We start from the raw sequence: 27,274 nt of genomic DNA on the forward strand, positions 1-27,274 counted from the left end.
CCTTCATGGGGCCCTAAACAAAATTAGATTTGTGGCTCCCTATTACTCGCTAATTTGCATCCATACTAGAAATCATTCCATGTTCTACTCCAGGGGTGGGCAAATATTTGGAGTCGGGGGCCGCATGTGACATGTTATTCTTCTTTTTAAATAGATTAATTTCATCAAACTGCTTTTGAAACGTCCACAACGTCCCTGTTTTGAGAACTTCATTTGTCATTTGGTTTTGAAGTATTACTGTAGTTTTTGTTTTAAATATTTTTTCAGTATTTCTGAAGTTATATTTTTATTGAAGTTCTGTAGTCTTTTGTAGTGTAACTGTAGTTTTATTTTTGTACTATTTCTGTAGTGTTTCTGAAGTAATTTTTATTTAGCATTTCCATGATAGTATTTTTTTTAGTATTTCTGTTGTACTTTTGTTGCATTTCGACACTAGATTTTTTTGTTGTATATCTGTAGTATTTTTGTATTATTACAGTAGTTTTATCATTATCATATTTTTGTAGTATTACTGTAGTATTATTATTTTGTTTTTAGTATTTTTGTACTATCACTGTTGTATTTTGTAGTATTTCCATATTAGAATGGTTGTTGTATATCTGTAGTATTTTTGTAGTACAGTGTTACTGTAGTTTTTTGGAGCATTTTTGTGATATTTCCACTGGAGAGTTTTTGTACTATCGCGATAAGTGTAATTTGCAATATTTTTGTTGTAATCCTCTTCTAGTAGTATTTTTTTACTAATATTTCTTTAGTTGTCAAGAACCCGAACAGGACCCAGGTGCGTAACGTTACTCATAAATTTATTGAACTATAGAGGAAAGGCGGCGGCCACGATCCGGTCCTCGCCGGACGCGGGAAGCAAGCCGCACACGGGATTGGAGCGTGTTCCTAAATGTTATATTTCTTTTCAATACAATTAGTTGAATCAATTTTGTTTTGAAATGCTCACAATTAAAGCAGAATAATATATTGGGTCCCTGTTATAAGCACAACATTTCATATTTAGTTTTCCAGCATTGCTGTAGTTGTTTTTAGTAGTTTACTTTGTTAATATTTTTGTGGTAGTACTGTAGTCATATTTTGTAGTATTTATATTGGAGTATTTTGTAGTACTTTTGTAATTGGATTTTTTAGTATTTCAGTAGTAGTATTTCTGTAGTATTACTGTCGTATTTATGTGGTAGTATTTTTGAAGTAAGATTTTTTTGCGGTATTTCTTTTGTATCTTTGTTGCAATTTTGTAGTATTTCTGTAATTGTATTTTTGTAGCATTACTTAAGGTTTTTTGTATTACTTTGATGTATTTTGGTAGTATTTTGTTAATAGTATTGTAGTATTTATACCGTAGTATTTTTGAAGTAGTATTTTTTGCAGTATTCCTTTTGTATCTTTGTAGTAACTTTGTAGTTTTTTGTAGTATATCCGCATTAGTACTATTTTTTTAGCATTACTTAAGGTTCTTTTAGTATTACTGTGATGTCTTTTTGTATTATTTTATTAGTAGTATTTTTTTAATATTACTTTATGTAGTAGTATTTTTGTAGTAGTATTTTTTTGCAGTATTTTTTTCGTATCAGCTCTAGTAATTTTGTAGTATTTCCGTATTAGTATTTTTGTAGCATTTCTTTAGGGTAATTTAGTATTACTGTATATGTATTTTTGTAATATTTTATTAGGGTTTTTTTTAGCAGTATTTTTAGTGCATTTCTGTAGTATTTTTATAGCATTACTGTTTTTGAAGTGTTTTTGTGTTTTTTGTAGTATCTATCTGATATTCTCTCTGTATTTTTGTACTACTATAGTTTTGTACTATTTCTGTAGTACTTTCTATCATTTCAGAATGAAAGCAAAATAATACATTAGGTCCCTGTTATAAGCGCTAAATTTGCTATTTTGTTTCGTAGTAATGTCATGGTATTTTTAGAATAGTTTTTTGCGTAGTAGACACACAAAGGGACTTTATCTATATTGTATATATATTCTCATTATGCTTTGACCATTTTTGTTTGGCGTGCTAGATTAAAAAGCCTGCAGAGGCACATATTGACTCACGGGCCGTAGCTTGCCCACCACAGGTCCAATACATAAAACGGTAGTGTTGGTTCGCCTTACTTAGAGCTTAATTTCATTGACATGAGATTAATTTCTTGAGTATTATGTATTATTTTAAATGAGAAGGTGGGGTTGGTTCATAGCCTGGCAGCCCGCCGTGCTGATGAAGCACTGAGGTAAACCCCCGAGAGACATTTTGTTTTACGAGGCATCGTATGGAACCTGTAGCTAATGCATTCGGCTTTCTTTCCGTGCAGAAGGAAACCAAAGACACATCAACCCCTTCACTGACATTTGGACATACTGTATCAAATTCAGAAGGAACTGAGACGGGGGCCCATCCGTCATGGCCCCCAAGTGAAAATAGAACGACAGACACAACGAGGACAAGCTTGTTAACCAATCTGAAGATTTGTATTTTTGCTTTCGATGCAGAATGTTCTGATTGGCTCGCTTCTGGCAACAACATCCTGATGCTGCTCGGTGGTTAAGCAGAACCCCAGCATTAGTGATTTTGTTGCCAGGGGGTGGGGCACTATCGACAGAGGGACATCGCCCTCTAGTGGAAAAAATCAGCGAGTCACCCTCCCCGGCACCAGTGTGTGTTATATAGCGACCTTGTTTAGATTAAAACATTCAATTAAAAAACAACTATCTCAAAAACATGATTTTAGGATTAGGAATTCATCTTGCTACTACAAAACCCCGAATGAGGAACGCTATTTTAACGGCCACTTTCTGCACACAGCTGAGCCCATAGTCCCATTATTAAGACATCTTCCCCTTTTACTTCTCCCACGGTTTCCTTCTCTAGCCTCTTATGTTTGCCACTTGGCTGCTGGCTACGGCTTGACCCTAGTTCAAGGGTGCCAAACTCATATGAGCTCGGGAGCCACACGCTAGGAAAAGTATTCTCTCAGGCGGCCGGACTAGCAGAAAGAAAGCAAAAGAAAGAGAGAGAAAGAAAGAAGGCATAGAGAGCGATCAAGAGAAATAGAGGAAAAACAAGTGAGGGAAAGAAAGAGAGGAAGAATGAGAGCATGAGGGAAAGAAGAAAGAATGAGAGAACAAAGATTGAGAGAAGAAAGAGTGAGAGAAAGAAAATTGAGGGAAGAAAGAAAGAAAGTAAGTAAGAAAGAAAGGGAGGGAGTGAGAGCAATCAAGAGAAAAATAGAAAAAACAAAGGAGAGAAAGAGGGAAAAAAGAAAAGTAGAAAGAAAAAAATGAGAAAAAGAAGAAAGAATAAGAGAGCAAAGAATGAGAGAACAAAGAAAGAAAAAAGAAAGAAAGAGCGCAAGAAACGTAGAAAAATAGAGAAATAAAGACAGAAAAATAGAAAGAAATACAAATAGCAAAATAGATCAAGAGAGCAGGAAATAGAAAAAACAGAAGAAAAGAAAGAGAAAGAAAGCAAAACAGACAAAAGAAGATAAAGAAAGAGAGGTAAAAATGAGAGAAAGAAAAAGACAAAGAAAGAGAGCAAAAAACTGAAAAAGAGTAAGAGAAAGCGAGAAATAGAAAAGGGAAAAGAGAGAAAACGAGAGAGAAAGAGGTTTTGTTAGTCCTTTGTTGACGGAAGTAGGCTTGGGAATTTGTCCGAGTGGTATCCTTCGAGGTTCTCGTAGTGCGTCTTCTTCTTCTCGCTTCAGCTTCGTTCCAAGCTACAACGACCTCTAGTGGGGATTTATCACACACTGTCACTTTAAGACACACGTTTTATTCATCATTGAGGCACTTGAAACGATTGGTGGAATGTTTCATCATGCCTAAATGAAAACTCACATAGTCGAAACATCGCTATCGTCCAAAAAACAGCACGTACAAAACGAGCTTCGCTAAAATGCGGCCACCGTGTGCACCAAAACGATTCTATCGTCTTTCTCCGATTCCAAACTTCTACGTAGATTCAAATTGAATCCTACCCACATGCTGTAAACCATTTTCTTGATTATAGGAGCTTCTGTTTAAGAGTTGTTCAAGCTCTTTCTGAGGCGACATAAAAAATAAATAAAGGGAATTTCTCCTTTCTTCTTCACAGTAAGTGTACTTTGAAATTGATGTTTTAATTCTTAAATTCTTAAATTTTTTTTTAAAGGAAATGTAACATTTATTTAGCACGTTTTCCAATTCGGATACATTATAAGATTTTTCAAATAAAATTAAAAATGCTTTCATATTATTTTGCTTGTTTCAGGATATTTTTCTTTGACTTCATGTGATAAATAAAATTAAATATTTTAAAATAAATGAATTTGTTTGAAAAAAAACGCAAAAAAAAAAGAAAATTGCCTTATTAAAAAAAAGTATAATTTTTCTCACTCAAGAGTGGCTTTGTTCAGATCTTTGTCCACACATTGAGGAAGCCCAACTTCGTAGTGATGCCTCCTGTATCCTGAAATGGAGTGTGTGTAGGTGGCCCCATATAGCGAGTAGGCGTAGTGAAGCACTGTGATGAGACTCGCGAGAAATGGAAAATAGTAAGAGGCAGTTAATTTTTCTACAGATATGATTCCTTTCAATTTGAGTAGAGTTCTTCAATATATGAATTTTTTTTATACATTTTGAAAGGATCGAAAATGTTTTCATCGCACTTCTCTCATTTAGAAGATTTTTTTCTTATTTTAGGGTTTTATTTTTAAGATTTTTCCAACAAAATAAGAGTTTTTTTTAATACTAGTTAAAGGATATGTTTTCCTTTTTTATGAGAGAAGTAAGATATAATTTCTTAAAAATAAAAAAATACTCGAAATGAGCAAAAGAATAATTTGAAACAATAAATAATATATAAGACATTTTTGTAGTTCATCTTTCCTAAGTTTCTTCCCTTATTAAGAAAAATAAATGCAAAAAAAATATTCAACAAAAAAGGGCTGAGTCGAATTATTTTCTTTGGCAGTTTCGATTTTTCCGTTCCATTGACATTATTAGTCGGTGTAAGGCAAAAAAAAAAAAAATAAGGCCTACTTGAAAGCGTTGGGTGCCACTGACCGCTATAGACGTCATCAAACCTCCATTTAAGAAAGACTTCATTAAGGCTGCAGGCTACTCGGAATGAGGTTTCAATGTGAAGGCTACATATGATTGTACCACCGAAAAAAGAAAAAAAAGAGTTTTTACTTTTTTTTCTTTTTTTCTAGCCAGTCCCGTTGTGAGGTGTAAGGCTCTCCCAGGGGCAAATGATCTCCTTGGTCCCTAAAGCGGCGTGGGAGGCGGCCGGGTTGTCCCCGTCTTCGTCCTCGGATTCGATTGGATAGATCCGACACTCCGGGGGGATGTCCACCTTAATTTGGAAAAAGCTGACAGGGGTTTAAGTCCATTAGCTCAGCTGACATAAATAAAAATAACTAATTATTTTTATTTTAAAAACTATAGTGAAAAGAAAGCATATATTCTTTATCCTCTTTGACTTTCTCCATGCAATCATCCTTAAGCACCTGTGGACTTACAATTTATTCAGTATCTTTTGCAAAACGTATTAATTAGTTTAACTTTGTGTGGCGCCATTTTAAAATTGAAACGCTCTCCTCCAATTAGTAGCTTGTACTGCTCCCTGTTGGCGAAAGTGAGGAACAGCAACTAACGTGCAATGAACTCAAAAATTACAAAAATAAATACAATATTTTAAAGTGGGTCAACAATGAATTCATTATTAAGATCTATAAAAATAAAATACAAATAAAACATAATTTTATGTGAATCAACAACGGTTTCGTTTTTGATTTGTAAAATAAAATTGATAAAAATGAAAACTGAACAAAATATCTAGGCTCGAAAAATGTTTCATTTTACAGATGAATAATAAATGAATATCTTTAAAAATGGGATGAATAGTTTCATTATTTAGATTCAATTTATAAAAATAGGAAATTATTGCAAAATAGTTGAAATCGTTTATTGTTATTATTAGACAGCATTACATTCCTTATCAAAAATAATTCTGGATTATTTTTATTTATTAATATTATTTTACTATCATACCATTAACTATAGTAAATCTTTAATCAATCCCCAAATATTTATAGAATACAATCAAAATTAATTTAAAAAAAAAACAAAAAAAAAAACAACAACAATATCTTCCAAATATCTAACTGGTATTGTTATGTATCTTTATTTTCTTTCGTTTTGGGGGGGATTATTTTTATCTTATATAACTATTACATTATTATCATAACAAAAACTGAATCTACTGAAGGGTTAGCAACCCAAAATGTTGAAATGTTGAGACATATTGACCCCCCCAAAAAACCAACCTTACTTTTGGAGCCACAAAAAATTATATATATATATATATATATATATATATATATATATATATATATATATATATATATATATATATATATATATATATATATAAATAGCAGACAAACTAATATAACTTCAACCAGAATCCAGATCCTCATTGGAAGCTATAGGAAACGTTTAGAGGCTGTTATTTCTGCAAAAGGAGGGTCTACTAAATGTTGATGTAATTTTGCTGTTGGGTTTCCCAAAATTTATGCACGTGCCTACTTTTGCTGAAGCAATTATTGCACACATTCTGTAAATCCTATGAACTTCATTTCACTTCTCAGATGTCACTGTGTTTGTCTGCTATATGATATATTTAACTGTAATTGCTGATCCAAACAACCAATGATTTATAAAGGAAAATCTTGAAAATGATCAGGGGTGCCCAAACTTTTGCATATGACTGTATGTATATATATATCTCTACTGTATATAGCTAAAGTCATTGGAAAATGTTTAGAATGTTTCAGTCACGTTTGACCATTTCATTTTCCGTTATCAAACATTTTTGAAAAAAGTGACGGGGAGCCACTAGGGAGCGCTAAATAGCTGCCTGTTTCTGACACCTCCCAAAAATTATTTATGAAATAAAAATGTGATTATTTAAGAAAAAAAAGAAAACTGTTTAATTATTTACATTAAATCTATAAAAATATTTTAAACCTTACTTTCCAATCCTCTTGGGCGGGGCTTGGCCAGAGGCATCCGGCCCGATAGGTTGGACGCGCCCCCCGGCCCCAGCGGGGGCGTGGCACTTGGGCGACAAGCTAGCGAAGGCGGCGGAGGGTCCGGCGGGGCCCCCGCAGCCCCGCCTCAGCAACCGGCGCAGCGAGAGGGCCACCTTGGACCTGCAGGCCGGGCCCCGGAGCGCCTCGTCATCCCGCTCAGCTTCGGCCTCAGAGGTGCTTTCGGGGGCCACGCTGACGGGGGAGGGACAGGGGACCGGCACAGCCATGGAGGATGAGGCGTTGGCGCTGGGGGAGTCCAAGAGGCCCGAGTACACGGCCAGGTGGGGCACCGGGGTGGTGAAGCGACACAACTGGTGGACAAAGAAGACATTTCAAATGGATGCTGGTAAAATGCCCCACGGTACTGGAAGGCAACATGCAGGTGCATAACGAGGATTTCAAAATAAAATAAATGATTTTCCTTACATGACCGGACGCTTCAAATGAGGACAATCGTCATAGTCGGCGGACAGCAGGTAAATGACAGACAGATGGAGTGTCGGTGGGCGGAGCTTTTATTAGAGTTGCCATGACAACAACAGTCAACAAAACAAAATCTGACAGATGAACATTAGTAAAGATGTTTTAAAAGGCTTTTTTTTCACTGAGAATAAAATAATAGACTCCGATGTATTTGTTTTGATTTTTATTTGAAGATTGATTGTCCGATTATGTATTTATTGATACATGATATTTTCATTTAGTAATTACTATATAACTATGGTATTATTATTTTAAATGTATGTATTTAAATTTTACACTTTTTTCTACACTTTGGTGGTCACCGGCAGTGAGGGATGCTGTCAAGCTGAAGAAAGAGTCTTATCGGGCCTTCTTGGCCTGTGGGTCTCTGGAAGCAGCTGGCAGGTATCGGCTGGCCAAGCGGAATACGGCTTTGGCGGTTGCCGAGGCAAAAACTCAGGCATGGGAGGAGTTTGGCGAGGCCATGGAAGCCGACTTTCGAACGGCTTCGAGGAAATTCTGGTCCACCATCTGGCGTCTTAGGGGGGGAAGCGGTGTGCCATTGACACTGTGTATAGTGCCGATGGGGCGCTGCTGACTTCGACCCGGGACGTTGTGAATCGGTGGGCGGAGTACTTTGAAGACCTCCTCAATCCCACCGACACGTCTTCCTCTGGGGAAGCAGAGTCGGAGGACCCCGAGTTGGGCTCTCGCATCTCTGGGGTTGAAGTCACCGAGGTGGTCAAAAAGCTCCTCGGTGGCAGGGCCCCGGCGGTCGATGAGATCCGCCCGGAGTTCATTAAGGCTCTGGATGTTGTGGGCGTGTCATGGTTGACACGCCCACAACATCCAGAGGTGGTGGTTCACCTCTTTAAGAAAGGGGACCGGAGAGTGTGTTCCAACTACAGGGGAATCACACTCCCTAGTAAGGTCTATTCAGGGGTACTGGAGAGGAGGGTCCGCCAGAAGGTCGAATCTCGGATTCAGGAGGAACAGTGTGGTTTTCGTCCTGGCCGTGGAACACTGGACCAGCTCTAAACACTCTGCAGGGTCTTTGAGGGTGCATCGACGTTTGCCTGTCCGGTCTACATGTGTTTTGCAGACTTGGAGAAGGCATTCGACCGGGAGGCCCTGTCGGGGGTGCTTCGGGAGTATGGGGTACTGCACAGTCTTATCCGGGCTGTGCGGTCCCTGAGTCTGGTCCGCATTACTGGCAGTAAGTCGGACTCGTTCCCGGTGAGGGTTGGACTCCGCCAGGGCTGCCCTTTGTCGCTGATTCTGTCCATAACTTTTATGGACAGAATTTCTAGGCGCAGCCTTGGTGGGGATGGAGTCCAGTTTGGGGGCCAAGCATTGGGTCACTGCTATTTGCAGATGACGTGGTGCAGTTGGCTTCCTCAGGCCGTGATCTTCAGCTCTCGCTGGAGCGATTGGCAACCGAGTGTGAAGCGGCCGGGATGAGGATCAGCACCTCCAAGTCCGAACCATGGTACTCAGTCGGAAAAGGGTGGCATGCTCCCTCCGGGTTGGGGATGAGATCTTGCCCCAAGTGGAGGAGTTCAAGTATCTAGGGGTCTTGTTCACGAGTGAGGGTAGGATGGAACGGGAGTTAGACAGACGGGTCGGTGCAGCATGTGCCGTCATTCGAACCTTGTACCGGTCCGTCGTGGTGAAGAGGGAGCTGAGCCGAAAGGCAAAGCTCACGATCTACTGGTCGATCTACGTTCCTACCCTCAACCATGGTCATGAACTCTGGGTTATGACCGAAAGAACACGATCCCAGATACAAGTGGCCGAAATGAGTTTCCTCCGCAGGGTGTCTGGGTTTTCCTTCAGAGATAAGGTGAGAAGCTCAGTCATCCAGGAGGGACTCCGTGTAGAGCCACTGCTCCTCCACATCAAGAGGAGCCAGTTGAAGTGGCTCGGGCATCTGATAAGGATGCCTCGTGGAAGCCTCTCTCGGGAGGTGTTCCGGGCATGTCCCACCAGCAGGAGGCCCCGGGGGTGACCAAGGACACGCTGGAGAGACTATGTCTCTCGACTGGCTTGGGAACGCCTCAGGATCCCGATGAGCTGGAGGAGGTGGCTTGGGATAGGGACGTCTGGCCTTCCCTTTTAAGGCTGCTGCCCCCGCGACCCGACCCCGGATAAGCGGAAGATAATAAAAAAATAATAAAAAAAAAAATAATTTCCTTGTATTGTCATTCTGTGTAACAATGTACACAGAACGAAATGTCGATTGCATCTGACCCGATGCAGCCGCAGCCAAGAGAGGGCGCCGCCGACCACTTTTTAAGTCTTAGGAATGACTCGGCCGGGGCGCGAACCCGAACCTCCCAGTCTCAAAGCGGGCGCCTTACCATCTAGGCTACTGATGGATGGATGGATCTATTTTTTACATTAATTATTTAATTTGATGAATTAATTTTGATAAATATAATGTTGATCTTTTATTATTATCATTATTCATTGATTTTAATCTTCATTATGCAATGTAACCTGAAATATTAATTCATTACTACTCATTTACAAAATAAAACAATGATTATATTCTATAGAATTGTATTTAATTTCAAAAATATTGTCTTTAATGAAACTAACTTGAATATTGGTGTAATGTCGTTTTTTTGTCTGAATTATCTTTCTTCTTGAAATTTGTATTCATTATTTTTTAGTAATCATTATTATTCGATTTAGAATATTTAACTTATTTCTATTTATTAATTTAATTATCATTTTGATTGTTTTATTATGTGTATTTATTTCATTTACGTTAATATGTTATCTATTATTATTACGGTAATTTATTTGAATTATTATCATCTTTATCAGATGAAATATGTCCGTAATTCATCACTTCTTTTAATTAAATAAAAGAGAAATTATTTTTATCATTTACATGAATTGACCGATGTTGTATATTTCTTTCAATAAAATTATTTTTTTAAATGATATTAACTATTAATAGTGTTATTTCATTTAATATAATCAACAAGCTCATTTAATAAATAAACATCTTAAATCTATTTTTCTATACAAACACTTAATTACAGGAAAGAAAAGGTGATAAAATAATATAAGAAAAATATTCATAATATTAGTGGTACTAATACATTTATTAATGAACAAAAGTGGTGAATATTACAGTATTTTTATCGAACTAAAAAATCAATAATGCTAAAAATGTCTATGGCCATCAATGTAGCGGTAAGATCCCAAGCCCGAGCCTGACACGAATTTCTGCCTGAAATGTCAATCATTATGTTTGGGTTGGGATTCCCGTTTGCCGACTTATTCTAAGAATACATATACTGTATATCAATAAAATGTACACTAAAACGATGTGAGTAAACTCAACAATAACAAAATTTTAAATATGGTTTTGACGCCGAGAGTAGTTTGGCCACATGAGACTGTGGTTCGCAAAAAAACAGTTACCTCTTCAAAACACTGTACTGTACTTAACTGTTGCGATGTAAATTCAAAGAACTCTTTTCTGTTTATGTCTATTATCCACCCATCTTTGTTCTTTGTCTCTCTGCCTCTCTCTCTCTTAATTCTAGATTCTTAAGGACATACTGCTGTTGTGGTTTATAGCCCAATTTTCAACCGGACGGTCTTAAAATTTACATATTACGCCTTTTTGAATGATGTATACTAGGCTGTGTGTATTGTTACCCCATGCAACATCTATTGCAGCTTGGTCATCCTGGGGGTTACCTCTTGTAAGTCCCCTTCTATTTTCCCTCATGTTGAAGTTTTGAGTATTTCCATGCCCGCATGTTGGTTTCAGATCAAGGGATGGTGTAATTGTGGCCTGTGCTGTCCTTTGAGACATTTTGTGATTTAGGGCTTTACAAACAAATGTGACTCGACTTGATTTGGGTGTGTCGTTTGAGGTGTCCTTAAAAAGTTGAAGGAGAATATTTTCTCTAATTGGTATGTTTTAACAATGTTCAACTGAGTTCAAAGAGTCTTGACAATTTTTTTCCACCCCGCCTCTCTGCTTTTATCAATGCTTTCCTGGGACATGCAACACATTAGGTAGAAAGAAAGAGGGGTAGTGAGGGAGGGGTGGGGGATTTAGAGAGTGACTTTATGCTCGTCTTTGCAGTTTTATTTATGTTATGGTAAAAGTAAAAAAGGCCTGTTTCAGATCCAGTCCAAACACCAACCCTAACCCCCAAAAACATTAAAAAGAGAAGAGTAGTTTCAAGCGTGTCCAAGAAATAAAGATGCTGCCCTACTTACAAACGACGGTTCCGGACGATCGTTCATAAGTTGAACTTGTTCTTAAGTTGCTTCAGTGCTATGTTTTGTATGTTTAAGGTTTGTATAAGTAACCTGTTTTGTACTAAAAAATAAACATTTCATGAAATAATATGCTCTATAAAGATAAAGTTAAGTTTAACTTACTCTTGGAAGTTGAGCTTCAAGAGTTAGGCGGCTTCCTCCTCCATGGTAAAAAATGGCCGAAAAAAAGTGATCCAAACATTTTCTCAACCGCATCAAGCTTTCTTATTCCACTTTCATTTCAGAAGAAACATTTCGCCTTTTTACAAGTTACACCAATCATATCAAATGGATTCAAGAGATATTAAACAATAGAAATGTCAACGTTCTTAGCAGTATAGAATGTTAACACACAAACTAGGAAGTAGAAGCCGGATTTCTTTTTCGGGGTGGATGCTAGGTGACCTCTCAAAACGCCACCGCATGCCAACAGCAGCGGAAAGAAGCACTACAATAATGTCCTCTACTCAGAAAAAGGTGCACACAATACAAAATCTAACTTACAGCAATGCCCGGAGATTTTTCGACATCCCGAAAAAAATATTCGTATATACTGTTGTTCGTAAGTCGAATAGTCGTAAGTAGGGCAGTGTCTTGATGAATATGCTGACTGAGGCTGCGATCGTGACATTGAGCCAGGAGATGGCAGCAGAGAGTAACTAAGTTTTAATTTCCGGACAGCACTTTTAAAATATAAGAAATGTAAAATATATCAATGTTTTTAGTTTTGTTTAACTTAGATTTTGTTAAAAAGGACAGGCTTAAATTTGTTTTTTTATAAATCACTTCTCTTCCTCCAGGGTACAGAGATAAAATGGGAAATTTCTTCAGGCTCATTCCTGCAAATCAAGGTAATTGGTTGGGCCTGGGCTAGGTCGGGCTTAATACCAGTAGGGGTGGGTCCAGCAGGATATTTTTGATCTTACCTCTACATCAATGGCAGTCAATGAGTTAGTGCAAAAGACAACTGTGACCGTATTAGCCAACAAATGAAACATCGACAGAAATAATCAAAAAGATGAGCGTGAGGTAAACGGCATCCTCATTTCCGCCTGCTGAGTTTGCTCATGACCTGCGTGATGTCGACGGGCGCGTTGGCGGCCATTTTGGCACGCTCCTTCAGCTCCTGCTGGCGCAAGATGATGGGACTGAGGCTGGGCCGCCGGTTCTTGGCGTTCTGCTCCAATTGGGTGTCCCTGAGGGGGGAGGACACAGGAAAAAAATCATCAAGGAGGAGGTGGCTGAAACTGGGCGTTAGCCACCTACGTGAACTTGTGCTCTTCAGGGCAGACGGCCTTCTTCAACGTGTCTTTGAAGACTTGAGACTTCATGTAGCGACCATAAGAGTCCTGTGACAGGCAATCAGAGGTGAGTTTGTTTAATGGGGGGAAGTGGGCGTGGTTTATTGACCTTCTTCATGAGCATGTAAATGTGCGTCTGGGCAGCGTCTAGGACGTAGCGGTGGGGGTGCTTCAGGCTGTTGACCGTGATCTCCATGGTTTTGCCGTCGATGTTGATCCACCTAGGGGCACCGCGGGCCAGGAAGGTCCTGCCGGCATAAAAGGCTTATAATTGACATCTACAGCTGTCGATGGCATTTGATGTACGCGTGTTTTTCACATAGACTAATCTCCTGCTGTATCGAAGTTTAGAGACTTCCCAGATTTTCATCGTGCATTGTGTACTGCACTCTGATTGGCTAAACAGTCGCTCCACCCCTTTTCTACTTTTGACTGCATCTAAGTCAATGATGTTGTGCTCTGAATTATACATTCATGTAAAACACCTTGACCAACCAAACGCACAAATATTTTTCAAGTTTAAGTTTTTAAAAAAAAGCCATTGTGTAAACAAAACGTTTTGGAGCCTCAAAAGCACCCAAAAAAACAGAAGGAGATGCCTTCTATCGCCAACAAATTTGTACTTGTTAGAGGAGGGTACGTCACATTTTTGTTATCCCACAAGACGGCAACAGTAATAAAGTGGGTAGTTTTAAACCGTTCAGAATAAATCGTTTATTTATTTTTAATACGGTCTGCCAAAACAAACTTGCAAAAATTACATTGATGATATAGAGTCAAACTAATAATTAAGAACATAATTCACTTTTTGTGGCCAAATTAAGATTTTTGCCTGAGTCAAGTTCCTATTAAATGCTACTTTATCTGCACAACTGCTAATCGGTCATCCATCCACCGGTCATCCATCTACACCGCTTATCCTCAGTAGGGTCGCAGGGGTGCTGGAGCCCATCCAAACTATTTTTAGCCAGTGGGCAGGAGACACCCTGAACTGGTTGCCAGCCAGTCTGAGGGCACACAGAGACAAACAACTCACTCCCTCATTCACATTTAGGGACAATCTGGACCGGCCAATCAACCTCACATGCATGTTTTTGGTAATGTGGGAGGAAACCGGAGTGCCCGGAGGAAACCCACGCAGGCACGGGGAGAACAGGCAAACTCCACACGAGGAGGCTGCGGTAGCTGAACCCTGAACCTCCACACTGTGGGACTGCAGGCTATAGCAATAGTATCAAGATTATTTTTTAAAACCATATTTTAACAGTACAGAAAGTATTTGTCCACACGGCGGAGCAGTGGTTAGCGCGTGTGCGGCACAGTTCTAAGGTCTTGGGAACCTCCTTTGTGGGTTCAAATCCAGCTACCGGACTTCCTTGTAGTTCTCCCCGTGCTTGCGTGGGTTTCCTCCCACATTCCAAAAACACGCATTTCAGGTGGATTGGCCGGTCCAAATTGTCCCTCGGTGTGAATGAGCGAGCAAGTTGTCTGTCCCTGTGGACCCTGCGATTGGCTGGCAACCAATTCAGGGTGTCCCCTGCCCACTGCCCGAAGACAGCTGGGATGGGCTACAGCACCCCTGTGACCCTACTGAGGATAAGCGGTGCAGCTAATGAGAATGGGATAATGAGAGAAAGTATTTGTAATAAAAAATGTTTATGAAGTCTAGTACTTTTATTTGTTGTTCAGAATGTTTTCCAATAATGTCCACCTGATGACGACAAAATATCATCTGAAGTAGAGTGGTTAGTGTCTTGAATCAAAAGTTAATCGTCAAAAAAAAAAAAAAAAATTCTAAAGTACAGTACTTGTATTAGCTAAATAAATGCTTGAGCCTGAAAATTAGGTTTGTTCTTTGGCTTCAATGTATTATAGAGTATTTTAATAAATAAATAAACATTTATCCATTGCGGGTTTTGCCTATTGTGGGACGTTTTTGGAGTGCAACCCCCGCAAAAAACAAGGGATGACTGTACTTGTAAATCTGCTCAGCCTTCTCCCGCATGGTGGCTGCCGCACCCCATTTTAAATCTTCACAGCTTTCCCAGAATGCCAAGTTTTCACCTGGGGAAAAAAGAGGAGACAACGTATTGATCAATCATCAAATGTATTGTTAAATTAAACTTAATCATCAAGTTAATCTCCAACTCTTTCTTCGACCAACTTAAATCCTCTGTAGAACATAATCCCCTGTCCTCGTTTTGTCGCCATCAGGCTGTGCTTGCCCAAGACACACCACAGGAAATGGTGCCCCTACGAACCCAGTGGTTAAGGGATCCAACCAACCAACCTCGTTTTGTAAAAAAACAAAAAGATTGTTTTGTACTTAACAATTCTCTCCTTAATCGCCACATCTAACTTAATTATCAAATTAAGTGCCATCTTTGTCTTTAATTAACTTTAATCATTTATACAAAATATCTCTCTGACCTCATCTTGTAAAAAAACAACATTGTTTTGTACTAACTAATTATTCCGTGAATTAATTGCTAAATTTAACTAAATTGCTCACTTTTTCTTTTAATGACTGCATTTATACAAAATACCTCCCTACCCTCATTTTGTAAAAATGAACAAATAACTCCAAAACATAGTGTCGTACTAATTAATTAACAAGTTAATTGCATCATTTTAACTTACTCGTCAAATTAATCACCAGCTTCTTCTTTCATCAAATTTAATCATTTATATAAAATACCTCTCTGACTTAATTTGATAAAAAAACAGTTTTGACCTAACAAATTAATTGGTAAAATATCGACAAAGTTAACTTAATCAATTATCAAATTAATTGAAAACTTTTTCTATCAATGACTTTAATCATTTAAACTAAACACTTTCGTACCCTTATTTCGTTAAAAAAAAGAATAGCAAAATTAAATTATGATGTACTAATTAATTAGCAAACTAATTGTCAAAATTAACTTGATAAGTTAACATATTAATTGCCCCCCACTTTTATTAAATCTAATCGTTTATGCAAAAAATGGGTCATTTGGTAATAAGCCCACCAAAATTGTGTCTTCCTAATTAAAATAAGGGTCATATGGTTTTAAAGTCCCGCAAAAGTTATTTTTTTTAAATGTGTTCCGTCAAGCTCCCCCTTGGAAGAAGAAATCCTCTCGTGCCCCGAACATCGATCTTTTTATAGTGACCAAATAATATTGGTGGGGATAAAATAACAATTGCTCGATATTAGTGGTATTACATTACCTCTGTCCATGTCAAATCTACACTTTTCAGCCCGTTTTTGTTAAAAAAAAAAACGTGAGCGTCATGATTACCGATGTGTATCACCTGTGCCCGCTCCTTTGGCGCCAACTGCATCGGATTTTGATTAGCTCCCTGTCCCTATTTAAACCCATTCCTGTCTGTCACCTTTGGTCAGTCGGTCTGCGAACCTCACTTTACACTAGGCAAGCCTTTTTTCGACCCTGACTTCAACATTTCTTTGGATTCTGTCTGTCCCCTGGCTTCAACCCGTTTTTGATCCTGACCACGTCTACTCTCCTCTCCTGGCTTTCGACTCGTTTCTGATCCCGACCACGTTTTTTTCTCTCCTGTCCGGCTACTGACCCGTTTTTTCCGTTCCCGACAGCGCCATCGCTCGCCACGGAAGTCCCACTTCCGCGTTCAGAGCGACCTGCTTCCCGCGACCAGCGTTCACCGGATCGTGGGTGCAATCCTTTCCTATCTTCCAATAAAACTGAGAGAAACGTAACGCAAGTGGGTCCTGTCTCTGTTTTGGTCCTGACAGTAAGTGTCTTACCAGCCTGATTGGGTTGTAATCTCTATAAGTGTCAGCCTAATTTATTTGGCTTTGTGCTGCCCGCTGCCAACATTTTTAACAACAAGCACCCCTTGTAGCATGTCTCCCTCCGTGGTCGCAGTGAAGTACTACATACGCTTCGTCAAACTTCCTCATATTGTCTTTCAGGAGACTTTTGTTGGACTCTTAACCCCGTCTTTCTTTGCCTGTTTCCGCATCTGTGTAAATATTTTTTTTTCATGGGGTCTCTTGAGGATCTGCTACACTGCGTTTCTACACTCCATACTCAACGCTTATACTCTCTGCCTAATGCGCAGGCGTGAGGCAAAATATAAATAAAACACTTTAGCCAATGAGAACGCCACTGCCCCCTAGTGTAGTGGAGGTGCAATAGCACTTTATTCTTGGAAAGTTGAAAGATAAAAGTATCTTGAATTAAAATGCGCCCGCTCCCCCCTTTAAGGAGCCTCTCGCCTCCCACCAGCATGACACGCCCCACGTTTTGATACTAACTGTCATGGTTGCCATGGTGCCCAATTGGCACCACCCGTGTTGTGCCAGCTGCGGCTCGTTTAGAAATGGACTTTCTGAGTATATAAAGCTCAGCGCGCTCTTGCTTCAGTGTCAGCCCATCAACGAACTTCTGCCCCACAAGACGTGGGTTCTGTCCTGTTTTCCTGTGATCTCTGCAGTCCGGTATTGTTCCCGTTTATTTTTGTATTGTTTAATTTCGGGTTCCAGTTTTGTCTTCCGTCTATTCTTGTCTTGTTGGTTGGTTTCTCCAGATTTGGTTCCCGTCTAGTTTCTCCTGTTTAATTTCGTTACCCTGATTCGTTATCGATCTCGTCGGTCTCTGGCGTCGTGTCCTTCCACGTCAGACCGGCTTCCTAACGTGCATGACTCCCCATTTCCCATAAAATAAAAAGCTTGTGTGAGAACGTCACGCGATTGGGTCCTGTATCTGTTCTGATTCTGACACTAATGCACTAACCCATTATCAAATGAAATGTCGAAATTACTTCAATAATTAAAAGTTAATGATATTATAACTCCCTTTAAAAAAAAAAAACCTAAAAGACATTTGAACTAATTTGCGGTTAAAAAATAAAAAAAATTCCGATCCCTTGAGTATTTGAATATCTAAAAATAATAATAATAAAAAGAATTGAATAAAAAAAGGGTGTCCATGGCATTTTGACTAGCGCAGCCCTCCTCACCGCTGAACTCTTTCTTGAGAAATCGACGGAAATCGTCACGGCCCCTGGGGTCTTGGAGCAGCTCGCCGAAGCTGAAGGTCCACCGCTCCACGCGCATTTTGCTGGGCGTTTCCACGCTGGAATCGGAATCCAGTTATGGAGTATCGGAACACGTCGCGGAGTATCGGCGCTGCTTACTTGGGCATGTTCAAGGACCAGTAGGTGACGTCGTCGGTGTGCCAGGGGTTGCTGGGAAGACATTTGGAGAGGAAGGGGTCGTGGCTCTTGTAGGTGGCGCAATATTTCACCAACCTATATTAACAGGAAAAACTGACGGTTACAGACATCACTTGTTCGAACTCGTCATTTACCAAACGCCAATTAAAACGTTTTTATCTTTTTTCTTATTTCAGTATTGTTTTAAAGGAAGTATTCAATTACTTAATTATTCCTAATCATTTTCCCTTTCATTCTTTCCTTGTTTGTTTCCTTCTTTTTTTCTACTAGTTCTTCTCCTTAGTGTTATTCTTTGTCTTTCATTCCTCCCATTTATTCTCTTTCTTTTTTCACCTCCTTCCCGTTTTGTCCCTTTTTTCCTTCCTCCTCTTTTTCATCCTAGTTTCATTAAACATTCTTCTGCCCCATGTGCATTGTTTTCTTGCTCTCATTCCTTTTTATTTTTTTCTTATTTTTCTTCAACTCCTTCTCCTCTAACCCATTCTTTTTGTTTATATCCTGCTACTTTACTTATTTTTCTTCTTCCACATTTTTCTATTTCCTCTTGTCCTCCTTTTTTCTGCTCCTACTGTCATTACTATTCCTCCTCCTTTTTCTCATTTATTTGCTTCTTTTATCATTTTACACTTATATTTTTATACTTCTGTTTTCATCTGTCTTCATTATTGTTCTCTAAATTGTTCTTTTTCTTCACCACCTCAGTCTGTCTCTCTATTCTCTTCTCTTCCTAACCATCCTTCTTGTTTATTTACCCGTTCGTCTCCTTCTTCTGCTTCCACTCCTCTTTCTCCTCATTTTCCCTGCCTCGTCCTCTGTCTTCCACATTTCCTACTCTTCTTCTTTCTTGTTCATTTCCTCCCCCTTTTTCTTTTCCTTTGTACTCTTTGTCCTTCATGTCATCCTCCTCCACACCTCCTCCTTCTGTTTGTCGCTCTATTTCCTTTTCCTTCGTCTTCATGTTTCACTCATTTCCCTTCTTCTGCTTCTTTTTTTCCCACTTTTCCTTCTCAGACAGCAATTTTCTCATCCTCCTTCTGCCCCTCCATTTTCCCCTCTGAATTTTAATTATACTTCTTCGCCTTAATCTTCTTATTCTTATCATTCAACTCTTTCTCCTTCTAGTATTTATTTCTTTTACTTTTGCCACTCCATTTCCTCTCCCTCCTTCTACTTGCTTCTCTCCTTCTTCTTCAGTTTTTTCCCCTTTCCATTTATTTTTTTCCCTCGTTTTCATCTTCTTTATCCCCTCTCTTTCTCCTCCTCCCTCTCCTCCTTCACTTCTCCTTCTACAAAGATGTACAGTCAACAGACAAAAAACATACGCGCCGATGGAGACGGACGACTTGACTCGGGGTCTCATGATGGACTGCTGGGTGAAGATCATCTACGAAATAGAAGATATTGCTTAAAGAAGGAAGAACGTTTCAACATTCGAAATCCGGACGTAAAATTCTTACAATTCTCTCGTAGTAGTCTGGTGTTTTCGCCTAGGAAAGAGAAAATAAATAAATAAAAGACGACAGATGATTACAAATGATACGTGAGAAACGTAAAAGATGGCTGCCATTGAGAGCAGCAAGAATGTCCTGCAGGGGGCAGAAAACAAGGAAAAGTGAATAAGAAACGCAACAAACTGATACAAATGGAAGGTATTAGGAATCGAGTGCACTCACCCGTTACCTCTTCCGCGTTGGGATCGATTCTCCGATCCAGACCGTAGTCCATGGCGCTCACAGTGCCGGGCTAAAACATCGATCAATAGACAACTTTACGATGGTCAGAATAAACAGCGAGTGCTTTTAGAGTAGATTAGTCGTGTAGAATATAAATCCTCGAAATCTTTTGAATTTCAGTTTTCATCTCTAAATAGTCACCAATGTTAAATATTGTGGTTGTTAGAAACAAAACAAAAATGACATTTTTTTGGAAAAATATTATCGTTAAAAACAACATATTTGTATAATTTCCAGTTTCTTTTATGCATTTTTTAATGTTTTTACTATTTTGTTTTATTTTTTATATATTTTTTATTAGCATTTTAATTTTCAAAAGGTAAACACAACATTTTTTTCATACATTTTACAAAAAATGACGCAGTTTAATACCTAAAATAATACGTATTTGAACAAATTTAAATATTCAGTTTTCATTTCTGTGGTAATTTGATTTTTCTTTTAATCATACAGTAGTACCTCTACTTACAAATGTCTCAACATCCAAAAGTTTCAGGCTACAGAGTACCTAAAACAGAAAATACATATCACCGTGCAAGAGCAGTTCAGAGACGATAAGGAGGAGGTTGCAGCCATTATTCTATCAGCCCAAATTAAAGACATTTTGGTAAAATTCCAAGAAGTCTCGGAATTTGTGGATAGATATTACCCGGGAAAAGTGTCGACTGGTCGGGCTATCGGACATTATGTTGACATCTGCCTCTCGCATGTGCAACGGATTGTTAAAAGCCAGTGAAAGCATACGTCAATGGATCAGTTTTTCAAGAAACACAAGGCAAAAAACACTGCGAAAGACCAGTAAACAAAGAGGCCTGTTAAAGGTAAATTGATATTTCTACTACTTTCTTTATTCTTAGTTGTTTTGTTTTTTTACGTTTTGTGCCTCTCGTTTTATGTTAATTGTGCAGTAATTTAACTTTAATATGCATTTGTTTCATGTTCTAGTGCTCTTTTATGATTCATTAAAAGGAAAATTCTACTTTTGTGGGGCTTGGAACAAATTATTGCATTTACATTCAAAAGGCGCCCCAACTTACAAATGTTTCGGGTTACAACGCTACTTCCAGAATGGATAAATCAGTAAGTAGAGGTACCACTGTATAAAGATATAAGTAGAATTAGTTGGTAGGTTGTATCCCTTAACCAATAGGGTTATAGGGGCATCATATCCTGTGGTGTCTCTTGGGCAAGTATATTCTGGTGGTGCCCAAACCTCTCCAGGCCCACATGTATGTGTCTGTCTATGAATGAATGAATGAATAAATAAATAAAAAATAAAAGCATTAATGCTATGAGAAATGATCATGGATCAGGAATACTGAGACCACAAAAAAATAAAAATAAAAATGAACCGTATCTAAGTAGTAATACTGTATACATGGAAAAACATGACTACCAACTTGGAATTTATCCTCATTAAACAATCGTAAAATATTAATCAGCCGTGACCTTTAGCTCCAAGATAATGAGATATCCCCAGTGGGAAAGTAAAGCGCCATTTTTCCCGTCCACATATATAGCCTACATGTGTATGTGTGTTTGTGCCTGTCTCACCGGGGGTCTGTGGACCACCCAGTAGGCCCTCTCCTGGCAATCGAACACCACGCGGTCCGGTTTCTTCCTCTCCTTGGCCGCCCTACAGTCAGAGGAAGCAAAATTGACCCCCAAAAAATTAACCAATAATAATGGTCTCCCACCTATACTGTTCTTTCGCCTGCATGACGATAAAGTCCCACTTGTGATTCATCCACTTGTGAAGACGATTGTACTGCTCCTGAAAACGAGCAGAGATCACAATCGGAAAAATCGGTAAAGAACAAACTGCTTTCCTCACCTGTTCGTGCAAGGCCAAGATTCCCTTCTTGCGTATATTCCGCTTGGCCAGGTATATGGCTGCGGGACGAGAAAAACGATTAATATGGTGCCCCATCGACTGGGGGAGTCGGTTACTTGCCATAATCGGTGTCCTCCACGGGCCACTGCTGGGCGGGCCAAAAGTACGGTGTCTGGTATTAGAGGGGGGAATTAGTTGCTGAATCGACAAATTCATTGCGAGTTCTTACCTGGAAGCGATAGAGCGACCCGTCGGGCTTCAGCAGCAAACGTTTGTGGTCCTGCAGCGGGTACACGAAGCCCAACGCCACCAGTATGGTACCAAAACTTCGGGCCTCTGAGATAAATACCGTTACTTTACCCATTAGTGTCAACTCGGCGATAAATTTACTCAAAGATGGATTAACCTCTTGCGTCGATTTGGAATCGTTCTGCCAGCCACGCTATGATGTCTTCACCTGGACACAGAATATTTCCTGTCATGTTCTGTTCTTTTTTGCTTTCATGTTCAGTGTGAAGGATTTTATACATTTTACTATAAAAGATTTTATACGATTAAATACAAGTTACACTTATCGGGTGCAATGAAGATTTTCACTGAGTGGGCTTCAGGCCACGCTGTTCTAAATTCGGAATGTTTTGGCTGCGGAATTTAGATAACAGGACTCTGACGAAGGACGTCAGGCATTGTTTTGATGAGCGCTCTGCTGTTATGAGTTTTTCAGACATCGAGCCGAGGGGGTGGACCCCACGTAGGGGCTTTCATTGACACGCCCATGGGAGGAGCTGGCACACCAGCTTGCGGGAAAAGACGTGGGCCAAGGAGGAAGCAGGAGATCGAGAGAGGAGGCTTGACGGAGACTCGAGCGACACTAATTCTGCCATATACTCGATGGAGTTCATTTAGCTAATTTATTTAAGAAATTAAATCTGCCCCCGTGTGGGAATGCCGGTCTCTTGTTAATTTTTCCATCAAGAAATGAGCGTGCATTGTTAGGCGAATGTAGGTTGTGTTTGGTTAATGGAGTCAGATAACTAATTCGAATAATTTGGTAAACGTTACATTTTAATAATAAATTCCTAACAAGTGTCTTGGTGCTTCAGTGGAATTGTGCCCGCCTAAGTCCGAAGTCATGCCACTTTAATGTTTTGTTTGGTTAGAGGCCATTAGCGTTCCAACATATCCTGTGTTTTCTCTCCCTTCTATGTTTTGTTCAGTTAGAGTGAGCGTTCCAAAAGGGCCTGTGTTGTCTTTGTTCTTCTATATTTTGTTCGTGGGGTTCATAGACCTTTTTAAGGATTTTCAAAGCCAATTTTCCGGTGTTTTTTACAGAGCCACAAATATATCTATGATTTACAAATGCGATTTTTTATCTTGTGTGTTCATTTATCAAGACAAATAATTCACTTCATACGACAATGGCATACAAACCAATGACAGCTGCCATCAATCAAAAAGAAGAACATGCACTGGCAAAACATAGCCAACAGAGCAGTGTCAGTGTCACTTTTAAGCAGACATTTTGAGAAACATGGCAAGAATTTGAAGCATCTACAAGCACTCCACCCAAAATTCAAGCACTATTTAATCCTTGAAAACATTATTTTTCAACAATTCACAAGGATTTCTAGCACCATTATGAACCCAGTGTTCAGTTTAAGTTAGTGTTCCAACATATCCTGTGTTGTTTTGTGTTTATGTTTTGGTTCAGTTAAGAGTTAGTTTTATAGCATATCCTGCATTTACCTATTTCAATGTTTTGTTCAGCTAGAATTACTATTCCGACATATCATGTGTTGTCTTCCACTCGTATTTTGTTCAGTTAAAGCCAATTAGTGTTACAACACATTGCCTTCCTTTTATGTTTTGTTCATAGTGACATACCTGTAAACCTCCAGGGCTCCTTGCCCGTACAAACTGTCGTATTTTCCCGTACAAAATACAAAATAATCGTACACTATCTTTTTTTTCTGAATGATGCATGATGGGAAATCCCCAGGCGGCAGACGCATGGGATTGACAAATTTGCGTTTTTCCGTACAGATTTCCTTGTACATTGTACTCGTCTTAAAATGCATTTTCTTCTTTTTATGTTTTTGTTCAGTTAGATTAGTGTGCCAGCCTGATATTCTATCATGGCTCTGTTGTTGTCGTACTTCCATGTTTTGATCTGTTAGAGCCGTTTGGTGTTGTTCTATCCATGTTTGAATATGTTCCCTCCGTCCTCTTTCGTGCTACATCAAGTAAGAACCAGTTAGTCTTCAATATATCACACACTGTCTTCCTCCTTTAATGTTTTGTTCTATTAGTACTTGGTAATGTCTTAACATGTAGCGGGAATGCAAAGTTGCGCCTGTGTTAGTCACTTTGATGTCTTTGCATTCGGAAGCTCCTAGTAAACTTTTTATTCTGTTCCTGTACACTACCCAATACCAATTAATTTTTTGTGTAAATAAATCTTTTTTTTTTTTAAATCTGTTTTTGTGTCTACATTTATGGGATCCGCTTCTATGGCCTTGCACAATCATGACAATTTCAATGTCACCATTCGATGCATGAAAATGTTGCGACTTGTTATTCCGTTCACCCCCCTTTATTTGACTTTTGGTTGTCATGGCGACCAAATCGACAGCTCTCCAGTTGATTACACAATGGTGGAGTGCGCTCACCAGTGATGGCGTGCGGGATGGTTGTAATGACCAATCGCTGAGGCTGAGACTTGACTCCGCATTTGGGGTCCTGCATCTCCAGGAGAACCTTCTCCGCCTAGTAAAGTGGGGGAGGAAGAGGTTACCGTGACAACCTGATTGGTTACCGTGACAACAGACTGCGTGGGACTTCAACGTCTTGGGGATTCTTGGTCTGTGGGTTTTATAGCGATTTTATAGTGGTATAAAAATATTTAAATTTAATTAATGTAAATGACCATCAAAAATATCACTTCAACATGTTGTTTTTTTTAAATATTCATATGTCGCCATGTTTTGGCTGCCAACTTGCTCCTACGATACCCACCATGTTGTACACTACGGATGTCAAAATGACAATTTTGCTAATTAACTCTCTCTCTCTCTCTGTCATATATATATATATATATATATATATATAAAATGCTGCTTAGTAGTTAGTGCGTCTGCGGCACAGTTCAGGTTCAAATCCAGCTACCAGCCTGCCTGTGTAGAGTTTGCATGTTCTCCCCGTACTTGCGTGGGTTTCCTCCGGGAACTCGGGTTTCATCCTACATTCCAAAAACATGGATGACAGGTTAATTAGCCGGTCTAAATTGTCCCTAGGGGTGAATGAGCAAGTGAGATGTCTGTCTCTGTGTGCCCTGTGACTGGCTGGCAACCAGTTGAGGGTGTCCCCTGCCCACTGCCCGAAGATAGCTGGGTTGGGCTCCAGAATCCCCCCGCGACCCTATTGAGGATAAGCGATGCAGAAAATTGATGGAAATAGATATATTATATATTTGAAATTATCCTGGAATATTTTACGAAGTAAAGTGTGACTTACTCGAATGTACCCGCTTTGAGTCCATCATACCCTGCAGGGACTTCTCATGGTCAATATTTATACACAGTGCGTTCAAATGATGTCCTACAGTCATTCATCCACTTTCTGCGCCACAGGGGGTGATGGAGCCCATCCCAGCCATCTTCAGGCAGTGGGCAGAGGACACCCTCAACTGGTTGCCAGCCAGTCGCAGGGCACACAAACACAGACAACCCACTCATTCACACCTAGGGATAACTTAGACCGAAAAATTAACCTGTCATGAATGTTTTTGGAATGTGGGGGGAATCGAAGTGCCCGGAAGAAACTCAAGCAGGCACGGGGAGAACATGCAAACTGCTAGAATTGAACCCAGGACCTTTGCACCGTGGGGTTACACGCTAACCAGCCAGCTGGCATGCCGCCTATATACAGTACAATTCAAAGTAAAATAAACATATCAATAAAGAGGAGATGATTCAAGCTGTAGTAGCTGGATTAACTTCTTTCTGCGTGAGGGGACTTCGCTGACGAGGATCCAATCTTAATGCTTATTAAACTGCTTGACCTTATTACAAAGAGTTTCCCTCAGCAAGATGTACAATCCTGATAACATGACATCCATCATTGTTGATCTATTTAGATAAGTATTCTTTCATAAAGTGACGCCTTGCACACAGATAATTTAAATGTAAAATTATATTGCACGCGCTTTTGTTCACCACGCAGCCTTACCTTTTTGAGACACGCCATCCGTGGGCGATATCTTTGTCCGTGATCGCGCAAAGTGTTTTTAATTGTCATTATTTCGATGATAATAATGCTCACTTGTGAAAAAGATGCACGCGCACACGCACTAGACGCAAGTGAAAGCTGGGAGACTGATGCTAAAGATGATCAATAACAGTGGTGCCTTCACGTGTTTTCCAACGAGCTCGGAAAAAAGGGTTGGTTCTGTTTTCATTGATAAATCGACCACGGCGATTTCAAAGGCCCTTTTCAAAATTAAGTTGATATTTTGCTTATTTTCTTTCATGTATAAAGACACTGAAAAAAACATGAAATACAAATAATACCGTACATGTTCGGAAACTACTAAGAAGTTGTATAACCTAATTCATCTTCTGTTATAGTTCCAAATCATAATCAAATCACATGGGACAAAAACATAAATAAATGCTCTTATAAATATTTTACTAGCCAATTTAAGATTGAGTGAAATATTTGCTCTTTATATTAGATTTTTAAATGTTTACCCAAATTTCTGTGTAATACAACCTGAGTAATGAATACGATTTTTTTGATTTCATAAAGAAATAGTGTTTAAAGGAAATAAATGTGTTATATCTCGAAGAAAATTTGTTTTTAAAGAGTTGTACCAAATGCACTGCTTTTGAACGCACCGCATTTATCATACAAATGAGAGGGATTGACCAATCAGAAGAGAGCATGAGAGGTTTCGCAATAAAGTATTTGCCCACTGGACGGCAATGTCCTATCATTCTTATTTCAAAGTTGTGAATAGAATAGAATAGAAAATGTGTTTTAATGTATTAAAAAACATTATATCATACGTTATATTTTTATTTCCCCTTTCCTTTAGGGGCACTCACGCAATTATCCCTTTGCCCACTAGAGAGTAGTAGTTTTATAATACAATTTTAAAGTTGAAAGTATTTAAAAAAAATTCTTATATGTGAATTGATTAAGGTTTGCTTTAATTCATAAAACAAAACGACTAAATATACGTGAGGTTTCATGTTGGCTGTGAAGTGTTTTTTTAAGTGTGTCTTTTCCTCCTGTAACTGCTCGCTAGAGGGCAGTGTCTTGTTACTAGGAGTTTAGAGTTTGATATTTTTTATTTTTAAAAGAATGAAACCT

At 39.1% G+C, this 27,274-nt stretch overlaps 1 protein-coding gene across 1 annotated transcript; it reads right to left on the minus strand.

Annotated features, from left to right (window-relative positions):
* Window positions 1-3,786: 3,786 nt before the first annotated feature.
* rgs9b (regulator of G protein signaling 9b) lies at window positions 3,787-26,301 on the minus strand. The gene is made up of 19 exons (XM_088323985.1): window positions 26,129-26,301; window positions 24,571-24,667; window positions 22,308-22,358; window positions 22,131-22,237; window positions 22,022-22,073; window positions 21,902-21,960; window positions 21,765-21,841; window positions 21,622-21,703; window positions 20,015-20,077; window positions 19,792-19,821; window positions 19,657-19,718; window positions 18,296-18,409; window positions 18,119-18,234; window positions 15,109-15,196; window positions 13,242-13,380; window positions 13,098-13,180; window positions 12,904-13,027; window positions 7,017-7,387; window positions 3,787-5,351 (listed from the first exon to the last, which is right to left on the minus strand). Exons 1-19 carry the CDS (start codon window positions 26,195-26,197, stop codon window positions 5,189-5,191), a joined length of 1,947 nt encoding a protein of 648 aa, XP_088180111.1. The 5' UTR covers window positions 26,198-26,301; the 3' UTR covers window positions 3,787-5,188.
* Window positions 26,302-27,274: the final 973 nt, after the last annotated feature.

The sequence above is a fragment of the Urocampus carinirostris genome, chromosome 19 (genome assembly GCF_059441175.1).
Source record: "Urocampus carinirostris isolate Australia breed hairy pipefish chromosome 19, RoL_Ucar_1.0, whole genome shotgun sequence".
NCBI classification, from domain to species: Eukaryota; Metazoa; Chordata; class Actinopteri; order Syngnathiformes; family Syngnathidae; genus Urocampus; species Urocampus carinirostris.